We start from the raw sequence: 14,083 nt of genomic DNA, 5'->3' as shown, positions 1-14,083 counted from the left end.
AGTAAAGACTATCCCAGTTGAGAAAGTTGAATAGCCCAGTGTGTAGTAGGAAGGGATGGGAGTCAGCTATAATACGTTGAAGACCTCCTACATATCACTTGATACTTTCCAAATCAAGAAATCCCACTTCCCAACGTAGTCATCTCCAGGACCCAGGACCCTCCTGAAGTCTGGGTCTATGCTGGAAATCTGCATCTGATTTCTTAGTTTTGTGCCAGAGGAATTTGGGGGGTGGTTGAGGTAAGTAAGGTACAGCTAAGTCAAAGCACCTATGCCATAAAAAGCCTTCAAAGATCTTTTAAGGAAGCACTCATCTTAGGAGAAATGTATCTAATTGCAGTTATGACCTATATTCTAAAAGATCAGCTTTTTTAATGAAATTGAGACTATAATACAGTTGGGTCTATGGATAGGGGGAAAACAATGTGAAAGGACATCAAGAAAATGACACCTAATTTTTTTTTTGGTCACTTATCTGCCAGGTACCACCAGCATGAGCAAAAAAAAAAATCATTGTTTCTACCTATTATCACCAATTTGGGAAAGTTTCTTGTAGCTGAGATTGAAGAAAGAAACTGACAACTCCAGCATTATATCAAGTTTTATTAAGGGAATTTAGCACAACAGAAGCCTCCACTGCCACAGGGCAACATGTATAGGAGACCAGCCCCAAATACCAAGAAAATGTCTTGCATGCTTGCTTCCGGCCTGTTTCAAGAACCAGCAGGCCCTAGGGCAGGGAGGATGAGTCAGGGGATTTCTTGTTACTTAGTTGCTCTTGGAATAGTCTCTCCTCCAAACCTGTTGTCTTTTAGCTTGCCTCGTCCCACACAGCTTCTCTCCTGGAAAGTATAAGCAAGGGTGTTAATATTGCCCCAATTAATCAATGCCACTCGCAGGTATTTTTCTAAGAGCTGGTCTCAGTCCCATATCCGCATTTATCATCCATAGATGTCCACTCAGATTAGGTTTCATCCTGGACCAGTCACCCTAAAAAAATACCTTGAGCTAGATGAAACTACATGTTGATACCCAATCCATCTATTCTCCCTGGGGAGGGGTAAGATTTCATTGGTTTGGTTTGAGTTTACCCCAAACAACTGAACCACTATACAGTATATTCACAGCAATCTGCCCAGGCTGCCCAACATGCAGGGCTGTCCCCTCTGCTGCATTCTACTCACAGAACCTGCTCTGGGACTTAAAGGTGGACAAATCTAACTGGCCAAATCATTCCATAAACATTTCTGTTCTCTGGCCATCAACAGTTAACATATAGCACACAAGACAAGTGTAAATAATGTATTAAAAAGCTGAGATCTTTACATAGACCTGAGTAGCCTTATATCTATTTGCTACACTTCTTAGGGTGCACAACAGTTAAGTGCTACCTGAAGCTCCAAGGAAGTTGTGATACAGCTTCAACATATCCAACAATGTAGATCCAACACTAGAGGAAGACTGCTTACTGGTAACAGATCTAAAAAAAGGAGGACACTATCAATCAAGAGGCAAGAAAGCCATGGGTAAATCCCTCCCAAATACAGAAGTATTAGCCAGCAATCACTACACAAAATGCCCAGAGCTTCACATACATCCTCCGTAAAATTATCCAATTTTACCAGGGTGGAGGAAACAGGTTCAGAGACTTCAACTCTGTGTGAAACGAGCCCACGTGCTATATATACGGCAGACTATAAACACTGTGAGGCCAACTTCAGTATTACTTTTCCTCCTTTTACGACCACCAAGACCGGTGTTCAGATCTGATGGGAAAGGGAACTGGAGGGTCAGGATGTACATCATCTAACTTTACCTTACTCTAAAGCAGAAGGAGAGCCACAATCTGGTTATCTTCAGGTTCTTCAGTATCAGACAACTGCCAGGAAATTTGGGGTCAACCTGCAGAAAAAGTGGGAAAGGTCTAAACCAAAAAGTTGATCCAATACACCCCTATCTACGTGGATGTTAATGGAAACACCTGTATGCAGGTGGAAGGCTTCCAGCCCAGATCCTGACAGGTTATAGGAAAGGCGAGTGGCAGCTACAGGTATTACGCTGACCTGAGCTGTCAAAGTCTCTCCAGGTTGCTCTAGCATGCAGTTGGAGATCCCATGGCTACAACCAGCCACGGCCCTTGGGAACATGCTGTAATGCCCAACCAAGTAGCTGCCAATTACTCTCAAGAAACCTACCAGGTTCTGAGGTGGTTGTGTTCCAGCACGTCCTGACCCGAGTCCTCACCGACCAGAAAGCAACTTGTCATCCTGCAATCTTCATCAGGCACAGCTAAGATGAGAACACAATTGTCCTGAGTGATCTTTTTGTACCTTCGTTTGGTCTTCAAAATCATAAAGGCTTGACTGGCCTTTTAGTCCTGGTACTGACGCCTTAAGTTTTTGAGGGCCTAAAGCACTGACAAGATCTGTGCCAGTGCCACTGGATTTTCCCAGTACACATGTGTTTAGCTCACTCCCATATGGCCTCCATACTGTCTTGGCCTCAACAAGCTACTTCTCAAGAGTCTTATTCTGTTGACTGTATACAAAGGCCCCCGCCAACTTAAAGTTTCTGCTGGCCTCTGGGAACGCGTCCATCTTAACACAGGTGTCCGTTTAAACCTGAGAAATGGCAGGTACGATAGGAATTGTCTTTTCCCGAAATGTTGCAGATCAGTTACAGCAAACAGAACGGCGACCGTCAAGGAAAACTTACTATGGGCTCCTTTTTGACCACAGCAGCTATGTGGAAGCAGCTGCAGCTTCGATAAGGGCCACAAGGCAATTTAGGTCACATCCCCAGGGCAGCCCCAAGTGCTACTAGACTCTCAGACTTATCTAAATCCTGTGCAACCTTACTGCCTACTAAAATTCATCTACTAGGCCATTCTGGAGACCAAGAGAACACAAATATCCTATAGGTCCCAATTACCACTTTATTTTACAATGTGCCAGTGTTTTGTCTCAAGGACCATTTTACCATACCCATTTTACAGATATGGGCTTGAACCAATTACGTTTCCTTGCTGAAGGTCGCCAGTCAATTTAGAAAGTGACAGGACCAGGATTCAAAATAGGACAGGAATTACTCCAGAAAACCTTGTCCTCAAATGCACCAGGGTGACCTCCTTAATAGGTGTTGTGCAGCCGGATAATTTAGGTTAAGTCACTTACCCAAATTACCCAGCAAGTAGCGGTCACAGGCAGATCCAGTTCAAAGTCTGGCTGACACCACCACGCGGCCTCTTCAAAATTAAGCCATTTCAGGCCCAGGACTGGTGTGCACCGGGCAGCTGCCCGCGTTACTCACCGTCACACCAGAGCGCAGGGCTGTGCGGGCCAAGGCGGGAGAAGGGCGCGGCTCTCATGGGCTCCGTCCACTCTCCCTGCAAATGCAAGCCGACACGCCATTTCGGACCGCGACCCCAGCAGGCCAGGAGGCCCGGCTCCTCTGTGCAGTACTCAACATCTCGCAGCTTTGGGAGGCAGCCCCGGCGAGTGCGGGACAGGTGGCGGCTAGGCTGAGGGCGGTGGGTCTGGTAGAGGATGGGCTTAGATGGCAACAGGCCGGCTTCCCCGCAGGAGGACACACCAAGAACGCGGCGACCGGGAGAAAGGGCGTGGGGACGCCGGGCGGGTGTTTATATAGGCCCTGCCTCTCGCGGCCGCGCCTGACAGTTGGAGCAGCGCGCGGCGCAGACCGCTGGGAGTTGTAGTCCATTTTCTCTCCTGCGTTGGGTGGAGCGTCCGGCTTCCAGCTCCACGTACGTGCGTGCGGGGAGGGAACCTTTCCACAGGGAATAGAGGAACCAAGTAAACGGTTTTTTCAAGGTCCTAAAAGGCTCTTTCGCCTCCGTTCAGCACTCACTGGACGACCTGTACAGGGCACTGGGCCTACAAATGACTCAGACTCGCCGTGCCCCCTGGAGTTCAGTCTGGGAAGATTTTCAAAGCTGGGAATGGACTCATCCCAGATCGCCGTGGGCCTGAAGAGGGGCAGCGGCTGAGTGTTTCGGGGAGGGGCTCTCTGTCTTCTTGGAGAGGAGTCTTGGGAGGGCATCTTAGGAAGAGGCGATTGATGACTGGTGAGATGAATGCATTATTTATTCAAGGCTCGTCTTTTCTACTAATAGATAAATACCTTTTCTGGGTCCTTAATAAACTATGCGCGATTATTTCAGCTACTTTTCATAATAACCCTATGTATAGGTATTATAATTATGTCCTTACAAATAAGGAAACTGAGGAATGGATCACACAGCTAGCTAGCGAGGTAAAAACTAAAATCCAGGAGTCCACGCCAGAGACCACACTCATAATCACTATGTGCATGCACATGTGCATGTTTTGTCCATCGAATGAATAAGTTTCAATATACAAATAGTAGTTGTCAAGAATTAAGCACCATTCTGTGTTTAATCTATTCATTAATTTATACCTTTATGTACACTTTAGGAAGTAGGCACTACAATTTTTCTCATTTTCTGGAGAAGGCAACAGACTAAGAAGGTAAGAAACTTTCTGATAACTTCCAAATGTGTGTCTCCAGCCCTACTTTTCTCCTGCGCTCCAGACCTTATATAATGCTGCTTCTAGACACTTGGATATCTAATAAATAGGCTTCTCAGAACACAGCCTTTCTTCCTGCTAACCTGCTCTTCCCCTTCTCAGTATGTCCTTTGAGTGATCCTGAACTCTTCTCTTTTTCTAACATCTCGTGTCCAATCGTTCAGCAAATCCCGTGTTCACCTTTAAGATGTCTCAGGAATCACTGTTTCTTACCACCTTCACTGATGCTATCATTATCGCCTGCCCACAAGACAGCAGCAGTCTCCTAACTAGTCTCCCTGATTCTAGTCTCGTTGCGCCCCACACTCTGGGCTCAACACACCAGCCAGGGTGTTAAAAGAACAAAAGTTTTTCATTTTGATGAATCCAATATATTTTTTTCTTTTGTAGTTTATGCTTTTTTGTATACTAGTTTTAAAATCTTTGCCTAACTCATGGACGTTAAGATTTTCTTCTGTTTTCGTCTAGAAGTTTAATAGTTTTAGCTCTTATATTTGGATCTGTGATTCATTTTGAGTTAATTTTTGTGCATAGTGTGAGATAGGAGTCAAGGTTTATTTATTTATTGCATATGGCATCCAATTGTCCCACATTCGTTTGTTGAAAAAGTTGTCTTTTTCCATCTAATTGCTTTGGCACATTTGTTAAAAATAAATTGACCAGATGTGTAGATATGTTTCTGTACTCAATACTACACTGTGTTTATTACTATAGCTTTTTAATAAGTCTTGATATAGGGTAGTATGTCATCCAACTATTTTTTCTTTTTCCCAAAATTGTTTTAGCTATTTCAAGCCCTTTGCGTTTCCATATAAATTGTAGTATCAGCTTATTTGTAGTTTTTTTTAAAAAGCCTATTGGGTGTATAGCCATGCTACCCTGAACAAGCCCAATCCCATCTGATCTCGGAAGCTAAGCAGGGTCAGGCCTGGTTAGTTACTTGGATGGGAGACCACCTAGGAAGACCAGGTGCTGTAGGCATAAAAAATAAAAAATAAGAGATTGTAAACTGACAAGTTCACAGATTGCTGTCTGTGAGGTCAACCAAGGGTCGCCTCGCTTAAAAAAAGCCTACTAGTATTTGGTTGGTATTGCATTGACTCTATAGATTAATTTGGGAAGAATCGACCTCTTAATATTGAGTCTCCTAATCCATGAGGATGGTATATCTTTCCTTTTTTTTTTTTAGATCATCTTTAATTTTTCTCAACAATGTTTTGTAATTTTTAGTATACAGGTCTTGTATCTTGTATATCTTTGGTCAAATTCATCCCTAAATGTTTCATATTTTTGATGCTATTGTAAATGGTATTATTATTGTCAATTTCAAATTCCAAATGGTCATTGCTAGTATACAGATATAGAATTAAATTTTGCATGTGTATCATGCAACCTTGTTAAAATCACTTATTAATTTTAATAGCTTTTTTGGAAGTTTCTTAGGATTTTTCACATCTGTGAATAAAGATAGGTTTACTTTTTCCTTCTCAATCTGGATGCCTTTTATTTCTTTTTCTTGTTTTATAGCACTGGCTAGGATCTATTGATGTTGAATTATTAGTTACATTTTATAAAAATTAAACATTTGATCTTCAAATAACATTATTAAGAAAATAAAAAGCAAGAGACAAACTGGGAGGAAATAGTTGCAAAACATTCAACAAAGGACTTGTATCTAGAACAAAAAGAATTTCTAAAACTCAGCAGTAAAAAGAAAAACTCACTTATTAAAAAAAATGGCCATAAAAAAGGCCACAAAATTTGAAAGGCACCTCACTAAAGGAGATAAACAGATGGCAAATAAACACATGAATGACACTCAACACCATCAGTCATTAGCGAAATGCAAATTAAAACTACAATGAGATAACACCACAAATCCAATGGAATGGAAAGTAGCTAATATCAAATGTTGATAAGAAAGTAGAGCAAATAGAACTCTCATACAGTGTCCAGGAGTATAAAATGGTACAACTACTTTGGAAAATAGGCAGTTTCTAAAAAAGTAAAATATACACCTACCATATAACCCACCCATTGCCCTACTAGGTATTTCCCAAGAGATATGAAAGCTTACATCTACACAAAGACTTGAACATGAATGTTCACAGCAGTTTTATTTGTAATGCTTAAGACTGGAAACAATCCAGATGTCCTTCAACAGGAGACGACTAATGGTAGTATATCCATACAGTGGAATACTACTCAATTATAAAAAGGAACATGCTTTATATGTGCATCAAAATTAATGAAATCTCAATGTTATTGAGTGAAAGAAGCCAAAGAATACATATATTATGATTTCATTTGCATAAACTTCTAGAAAAAGCAAAGTAATCTCTAGTAACAAAGAAAATTAGTGGTTGCCCAGGAGAGAAAATTAGTGGGGATCAGGAGAGAAGAACTTACAAAGGACATGGGGGACCTTTTTGGGGTGAGAGATGTTCATTATCTTGATTATGGTAATGGGTACATGGGGTATACACTTATGTCATGACTCCTTATATTGTACATTTTTAATATGTGCAGTTTGTGTATCAATATACCCCGATAAAGATTATTTTTTAAAAGTAACCAAGAAAAAATTTAGATCATGTAATTTACCTGCCCCCAAATCACTGACTTCTCAACACATTTGGAATAAAAGCCAAAGTCTCCAGGATGGCCTCTGAGGCCACGGATGATTTGGCTCTTCCTCCTCTCGGCCGTCATTGCCCATCACTTGCTTCCTCCTTCATTCTGCTCCCTCTTCCCAGTCTCTCTGCTCTTTGCCTGCTTCCATGTCAGGACCTTTGCTCTTGCTGTTCTTCCTGTCTGGAACTAGCCTCCCTGCATCTTTGTGGTCAGCACATGCGGACAGTGCACTGTCAGCATTAGGTTCCTTGACAGCCACACTACTCACTCCCTACTTCTCCTGAGTTTCTGTTCAAATGTCACGTCAGACTACCATAATTTGATATAACACCCTGCCACCTCTCAAGCCATTTCCCTGCTTATTATTTATAACACTTAGTGCTCCCTGTCCTCACATTATATATGTATTTATTTCTTCTCTATTACCATGTGAGCTCCCCAAGAACAAGAATTGTGTCTTTTTATTTTCACTGCTATGTAAGTAAGTGCCCGGTACATAAGAGACAGCTAGCACTATTGAAATAATTACTATGTGAAAGAATGAATTAACGAATAAAACTTGGCCAAGGTAACATTGCTAGCAAGTGGCAGTTGGTACTAAAATCCAGATCTGTCTATTGCAAATGTGCATAGCCTTACCTGCTATGTTATGTTGACTTCCAGAACTACCCTATGAGGTGGGTGCCACTGTTTGCCTCACTTAATAGAAAGGGAAGCAGGGGTGAGAGGAGAGATGACTTGCCCCAGGTCACACAGTGAGTCTGTAGCAAGATCAGCTGACATCTGGATTCAAGGGCCAGGTGCAGGAAGAGGCAGGCACATGACCCCAGCCCACAGCAGAAGCATATCAGAGAGGAAGTTCAAAGAACCCAATGCTGACAGTGCAGTGTCCACATGTGCTTACCACAAAGACTTCTGGGAAGGCTGGGTTCAGACTGCATTTCAAGCTGTTTCCTGACTCTGCCTTTGTCCAACTGCCCTTCTTCCCTGACCTCCCCAGCTCCCAGTTGTCCTTGGAGACCCACCTTCAGCAATACCTCCTCCAAAAGATCTTTTCTGACCCTGTATCTCCCTGAGTCCTGCTCTATTGTGGTATTTGACTGATTGACTGACTGAACGAATGAATGAATAAATAGCACTTATCTACTTTCATTAATTCATTCAACCATAAATATTTACTGAGTTCCTGCTTCGTGTCAGCACTAAGGATACAACCATTGATCCCCTGCCCTCAAGGGGCTTGATCCTATGAGGGAGACAGACATCACAGTGGACAAAAGGGCACATGACTTCAGTGGCCAGTCAGTGAGGGGCTTCCTAAGACCTGAAGTAGGGATTAGTTAGTCTTCTGAAGAGCAGAAGAGGAGTGTTCTTGGCAGAGGCTGAGAAAAGATGCTCAGCATGGCTGGAGCTCAGAGCACCAGTGGTAGATAAAGAAGGAGCTGGGGGCATCTGCAGGGACCTGACATAAATATTTTCCAGCCTAATAGAGTGAGGTGGAGAGAATGTCTTGATGGAGGAACTGGTAAGGGCAGGTGAGAGTGGAGCAGACTCCCATTTTGGGCAGTACCGACAGAAGACAATCCCTTCAACACGGATCCTTCTTGAGGTGCCTTCCGGTTCCTGGATTCTCAGGCTCCTCTCTCTTCTACTCCTGGAGGTAAGAGGCGAGCACAGACTTATTCCTTCATGTTTTCCCTGAAGCGGGGCCAAGGGCCAGGATTACTTGGAGACCTGACAGTATGGCTACTCATTGATTTGTTTAGGGTTGGCCAGAAGAAAACCTGGGCCTTCCCAGATCCCCACACTGTCCAGCCAGAAACAGAAATAGCAAACAAGGTTTGAGCGCTGGGTAGACTTGGACGCTAGTCTCAGTCTTCGTTGCTGGTTACTTCTTTGAACCTCAGTTTCCTCATCTGTAAAAACGATCAAGATAACAACTCCTATTCACTCAGTTGTGCAAGGAGGAACTGTGATGATGTGATATTTACAACAGTGAGGACTCCCTACCACCCCACCAATTTGCCCAAACAAGTTAAACTGTTAAAATCCGCTTATCTGGGACCAGCCAGAAGTCCAGCCTTGATGTCCTGGGTTGCCAGAAGGCCAGACTAGAAAGGATGGAATGGATCTTGGAAGCAGATGTGCCTGCCTTCCCCTTGCTCCTTGCCCAAGTGGGACCTGACGCCATGTCCTCTTGGGACTTACTTTGCAGTCCCCTTTTGTGGTACATGGAGAGAGTAATGAAGAGTGAGACAAACCTGTTATGAGGCCCAGCTCTGCTATGGGACCCGAGACAAGCCACACATCTGAGCTTCAGTCTCCTTAGCTCTAAAATGGACACACTATGGCCCTCTCAAAGGGGTGTTGCCCACACAAGATAAGTAACTGACCATCTGGCCTCTTAAATGTTAGCTGTCCAGTCCACAGGCCAACTGCACTCTCTCTGGAATCACAGTTGTCTGTCTGTGTCTGTCTTGCCTCCTTTACCTGGCTGTGACCAGTTCTTCTCTGGGCCTTGGGGTCCAGCACAGGTAGGCTGGGAGGAAGCAGTGGGGGCTTGGTGAACATCGAATCTCAACAGTCAATGGGAGGCACAGTGGGGCTCCAGGAAAGGGACACCTGGGCAGGAACTTGGTAGCACCTCATAAACCATCAACTTTCTAGAGTGGTGTCTCCAGGTCCAGCAACAGGGGCCCAAGGGGGAACGAACAGGAGAGGGATGTGGAGAAAGAAAGTAACCCCAACGGATGGATGAATGCCGCTTTAGCACAGTACGTCTCAGGCCAATGCATGTTTGGTTATCATTCCTCCCTAGTCGTCCTTCCTACATTATCTAGTTTAATTCTCTTCATCTGAAGTAGGGGTTACTATTATCCCCATTTTACAGAGGAGAAAACTGAGGCTCAGAGAGAGTAAGTGACTTTCCTAGGTGTTTCCACCAGCAACTTCCTCGGGGATCGGTCCCCTTGTGCTGAAAACGTTCCAGGCTCTGCAGTCCTTTGTGTGTCTTTGGTTGCTCAGTGGCCGCCTGGGGCGGGGGCGGCGGGGGCGGGGAGTGGGGCGGGGCCAGCCTTCCTGGACTAGGGCTGGGGCGGGACAATGACGGCTGGGCTAGGGGAGTCCAGACGGGCCATGGAGGCAGGGGACTGCCGCTACCAGTTTCGGATCGCCCTGCTGGGGGACGCGGCTGTGGGCAAGACGTCGTTGCTGCGGCGGTACGTGGAGGGCGGGCCCGGGACGCCGGAGCCGGAGCCGGAGCCAGAGTCAGCGCCCACGGTGGGCGTCGAGTTCTACAGTCGCGCGCTGCAACTACGCGCGGGTCCGCGTGTCAAGCTGCAGCTCTGGGACACCGCGGGCCAGGAGCGCTTCAGGTGCCTGGTGGGGCAGGGTGCGGAGGGTGTGAGCTGGACCAGGAAGGGACGAAAATGTGAGGGACCTCGGGTTCTGGGATCAACACAGGTCCACAGGGCTATGGGAATCATCCTGAAGGGCCAGCCTCAATGGCCAAAGTAGAGGTGTGGGTGACCCTGCCCTGGCTGTCGGATCATCCACTCTTAAGCCATTCAACCTACAAACACAGCTGGTGGGCTAAGCCCCTGGGCCAGATGCTTGAGTCCTGGCGTCTCCCTAGGGGAACATTCAGGCCTTAGGAGTAGGGGGAAGAGACCTCTGACGTTGAAAGGGGAGGACTGAATGATGTGGATGCTGAGAGAGCCCACAGAGAGGGAGGTGTCAAGAAGATGGGAAAGGAGAGCTTTGTGTTGGCCCAGAAGAATCCGTAGGAGTTTGCCAGGCAGAGAATGGGGATGCAGACCTGCAATGGGGTAATCAGCAGGCCTCCTCCAGGAATGGAGGAATGGTCAGGAGAGTATGTGAATCAAACTTGCTCCCTGACTGGGGAGCATGCAGTCTCTTGGGAGAGACACAGACTCCAGGAAGACTGAAGCACAGGGCAGAGTGAAATGGGGATGAGGGGTGAGGCAGTCAGTGGATGGAGGGAAGGTCCTGCCCCTGGGGAGTGTTCTGAAGGCATAAGCTTCTCCCAACTTACTCCCCAACCCCATCAGGTGCATCACCAGGTCTTTTTACCGGAACGTGGTGGGTGTACTGCTGGTCTTTGATATGACAAACAGAAAGTCCTTTGAACACATCCGAGACTGGCACCAGGAAGTGATGGCTACTCAGGGCCCTGACAAGGCCATCTTTCTGCTTGTTGGCCACAAGAGTGACCTGCAGAGCACCCGTTGTGTCTCAGCCGAGGAGGCAGAGGAGCTGGCTGCTTCTCTGGGTATGGCTTTCATGGAGACCTCAGCCAAAGATAACTGCAATGTGGACCTGGCCTTTGACACGCTCGCCGGCACCATTCAGCAGGCCCTGCAGCAGGGGGATATCAAGCTGGAGGAGGGCTGGGGGGGCATTCGGCTCATCGACAAGACTCAAATCTCTAGGCCCCCCAGCAGGAAGCAGCATGCAGGCCCATGCCAGTGTTGACTGTGGGAGGGAAAGGGTTAAGCAGTGCCAACCTCAGAAATGCTGGTGGGATGGAGAGAGTGTCTCTCCGAAGAGCAAATGGCAGACTGTACCCAAAGCGTTCATATAAAGTTTCCTGGCACAGTCACGTCTCTTGGATTTTGGGGTCTTAGAGCTCAGCCCCTTTCCACCAGAAGAGTCTAGAGGCAGGTATGCAGCTTCCTGTCCTTGAGCCTGTTTCCTCATAAAGACCTTACCTGGGGCAGGAAGGATAGGGGTACATGAATGAGATAATAGATGGGATATGTTCAGCCAGAGCCTGCCACATGCTGAGAATTGAATGACAAGAACTGTCATCACCACTCTTTCTTCTCTTGGCCAGAATGTGGCCATTTCCAGCAGTGTTCTTGGGCTTGGATGCTGAAACTCGGCGTCTGCACGCCTCTGCACAGGCAAGGGTGGGTGCAGGGAATTTCAGGGCCAGCCTGGCTTGGAGCCTCCCTAGGTCCTCAGGCTTGGATGAGTCTGAGCATGGGATTAAGGTGTGGTTGTTGCTACCCAATGATCTGGAAAGCCTGGCTGAAGAACCCATAACCTCCTCCCCTACCCCCACCCCTTACCTGCTTGGGGTGCTGTGGGGAGGAGGAACCACACTCTTTGGGACCTGCCCACCCCTCAGGGTGATCTAAGGGGGAAAGGGGCGGCTACCCTTTTGTCCAAACTCCAGACAACTCTGAAGGTCAAACCCTGCTTTATCACTCATTGTGGGGTCCATTAAAGCCACTGTTGTGATATCCCTCTGCTCAATCCTGCTTTCCTCCCCCAAGCAGATATTAATCTGAATAATGCAGTTGACCCTTGAAGAGCATTGATCTGAACTGTTTGAACTGTGTGGGTTTGCTTATACATGAATTTTTCCAATTGGCTCGCACAGTTCAAACCCACGTTATTCAAGGGTGAACTCCATGGCTGGGAATCTGTGTATGCAGAGGGCCAAGTATGGTGATACGCAGATTTTTTACTGTGTGGGAGGTCAGCGCCTCTAACCCTGGAGCTGTTCAAAAATCAACATACTAATCACCAGCTCAAAATCTGCTTCCTGGGGAAGCTAATGTGCAACAGAAACTGCCAGGCAGAGAATGTCCTGGAGTAATCAAGGAAGGCTTCATAGAGGAGATGGTGGTTATGTTGGGAAGAGTCTCAACATGTGTAGAGGGGGTGTCTTAGGGATGTCATTGTGCCAGTGGGCACAGAAGGGCATGGGCAGTTGCCATAGCAAAAAGAACACAACCACTTAACTTACTTTGTGACCTGGGGCCAGTTATTCCACTTCTTTGAGCCTCAGATTCCTTCTCAGTAACAGGTGACTGCTAATCTCCATCTTAGGGCTCTTGGGAGGTTTTCAATCAGGGTAAGTTTCTTAGCTTCCTCCCCATGGCGGTTGGGCCAGGTAGGTCTCCTGTGCACTGCCTTCTCCCTACCTCCTTTTAAAAACATCTTCACTTCACCCTTATGACAATCTTGCAAGGTTAGCACGATTTTCCCCATTTCACAGATGGAAACACTTGGGCCAGGAAAGGAAAATGATTTTTTTTTAGAGCACATTATCATTCCTTCATCAAAATTTTTAAAATGAGCATCTGTTCTGTTCTGGGCTTTGGAGTCACGACGACGAACATGACAGAAAAGCCTTCCCTGGGGCTGACATTCTAGTGGAAGAGAGAGAAAAACATGAAGTAATAAGTGAACCAAACTATTTCCAGCTATGCTATAAAGACCACCGATGATGGAGATGGGACTGAGAGTGATGGGCTCCTTTAGAGCTGGTTGGGGAGGGCCTCTCTGAGGAGATCACTCTTGAGCTGAAACCTGGAGAAGGAGCCAAGCTAAGAGCAGAGATCTGGGCAGAAGAAACAGCTGTCAGCACTGACTGAGCACCTCTTATGTACTGTGTGAGATAGTTACTATGATTATTCCATTTTTCCGATATGGAGACTGAGGCCCAGAGGCAAGAACCCGAGACAAATAAGATCTGGGCACTTTCTAGGAATTTATGGGAAATCTGAGCAACTAGAATGAAGAAGAAGAAAATGATCTTCAAGTTGGTCTGTGGTTTCTAATTTCCAGGAGTTTCCCCAGACAGAAGTGTAAGTCTAAACTGAAGCTTATTTGGCAAATAAGCAGCTAATCTTAGGGTTAGAGGTGGAGATTTGGCTGTCAGGTGCTCAAAACAAATCCCCACAACCCTGGAAAAAGAGAGGAAGAAAAAAATTAACCCTCTCCCCTCTCAAAATCCTGACGGAGCTTTGGAGAACAAGCCTGAAGCCCCAGCTACCCAGGGTGGGATCCACCTCCAAGGCAGAGATAAAGCCCATTGTCCCTAGCTGCCTCCCTCCAGATGTTCAGCA

The 14,083-nt window shown here is 46.2% G+C and overlaps 2 protein-coding genes, 1 long non-coding RNA gene, 4 other non-coding genes and 1 pseudogene across 8 annotated transcripts; 3 read left to right on the top strand and 5 right to left on the bottom strand.

Annotated features, from left to right (window-relative positions):
• Nucleotides 1-583: 583 nt before the first annotated feature.
• Nucleotides 584-3,629, bottom strand: LOC107196575. Of its 2 annotated transcripts, none has more exons than XR_001518016.2 (5): nt 3,174-3,629; nt 2,196-2,289; nt 1,817-1,902; nt 1,392-1,480; nt 584-842 (listed from the first exon to the last, which is right to left on the bottom strand). It is a non-coding gene; the product is annotated as an uncharacterized LOC107196575 (long non-coding RNA). The 2 variants fall into 2 exon arrangements; XR_001518017.2 differs by having other exon boundaries at nt 3,310-3,629.
• Nucleotides 913-986, bottom strand: LOC112473073. The gene has a single exon (XR_003043904.1). It is a non-coding gene; the product is annotated as a small nucleolar RNA SNORD99 (small nucleolar RNA).
• On the bottom strand, nt 1,655-1,791 carry LOC112473067. Its single transcript, XR_003043899.1, has one exon. It is a non-coding gene; the product is annotated as a small nucleolar RNA SNORA61 (small nucleolar RNA).
• Nucleotides 2,021-2,151, bottom strand: LOC112473065. The gene has a single exon (XR_003043897.1). It is a non-coding gene; the product is annotated as a small nucleolar RNA SNORA44 (small nucleolar RNA).
• On the bottom strand, nt 2,646-2,778 carry LOC112473064. The gene has a single exon (XR_003043896.1). It is a non-coding gene; the product is annotated as a small nucleolar RNA SNORA16B/SNORA16A family (small nucleolar RNA).
• A 116-nt stretch (nt 3,630-3,745) lies between the features above and the next one.
• On the top strand, nt 3,746-12,102 carry LOC107196572 (ras-related protein Rab-42). The gene is made up of 4 exons (XM_025041510.1): nt 3,746-4,084; nt 4,455-4,508; nt 8,685-8,862; nt 11,273-12,102. Exon 4 carries the CDS (start codon nt 11,328-11,330, stop codon nt 11,694-11,696), a length of 369 nt encoding a protein of 122 aa, XP_024897278.1. The 5' UTR covers nt 3,746-4,084; nt 4,455-4,508; nt 8,685-8,862; nt 11,273-11,327; the 3' UTR covers nt 11,697-12,102.
• Nucleotides 5,430-5,549, top strand: LOC112472974 (annotated as a pseudogene).
• Nucleotides 10,320-11,322, top strand: LOC112472953 (ras-related protein Rab-42-like). The gene has a single exon (XM_025041509.1). The coding sequence runs from the start codon at nt 10,338-10,340 to the stop codon at nt 10,716-10,718; it is 381 nt and encodes a 126-aa protein (XP_024897277.1). The 5' UTR covers nt 10,320-10,337; the 3' UTR covers nt 10,719-11,322.
• Nucleotides 12,103-14,083: the final 1,981 nt, after the last annotated feature.

The sequence above is a fragment of the Pteropus alecto genome, unplaced genomic scaffold (genome assembly GCF_000325575.1).
Source record: "Pteropus alecto unplaced genomic scaffold, ASM32557v1 scaffold39, whole genome shotgun sequence".
In the NCBI taxonomy this organism is placed as follows: domain Eukaryota; kingdom Metazoa; phylum Chordata; class Mammalia; order Chiroptera; family Pteropodidae; genus Pteropus; species Pteropus alecto.
This window is presented reverse-complemented; position numbering and strand designations above follow the sequence as displayed.

What these genes read in the sequence shown, in the direction of transcription:
- LOC112472953 (XM_025041509.1), top strand. Translation starts at nt 10,338, where the DNA reads ATGGAGGCAGGGGACTGCCGCTACCAGTTTCGGATCGCCCTGCTGGGG.
- LOC107196572 (XM_025041510.1), top strand. Translation starts at nt 11,328, where the DNA reads ATGACAAACAGAAAGTCCTTTGAACACATCCGAGACTGGCACCAGGAA.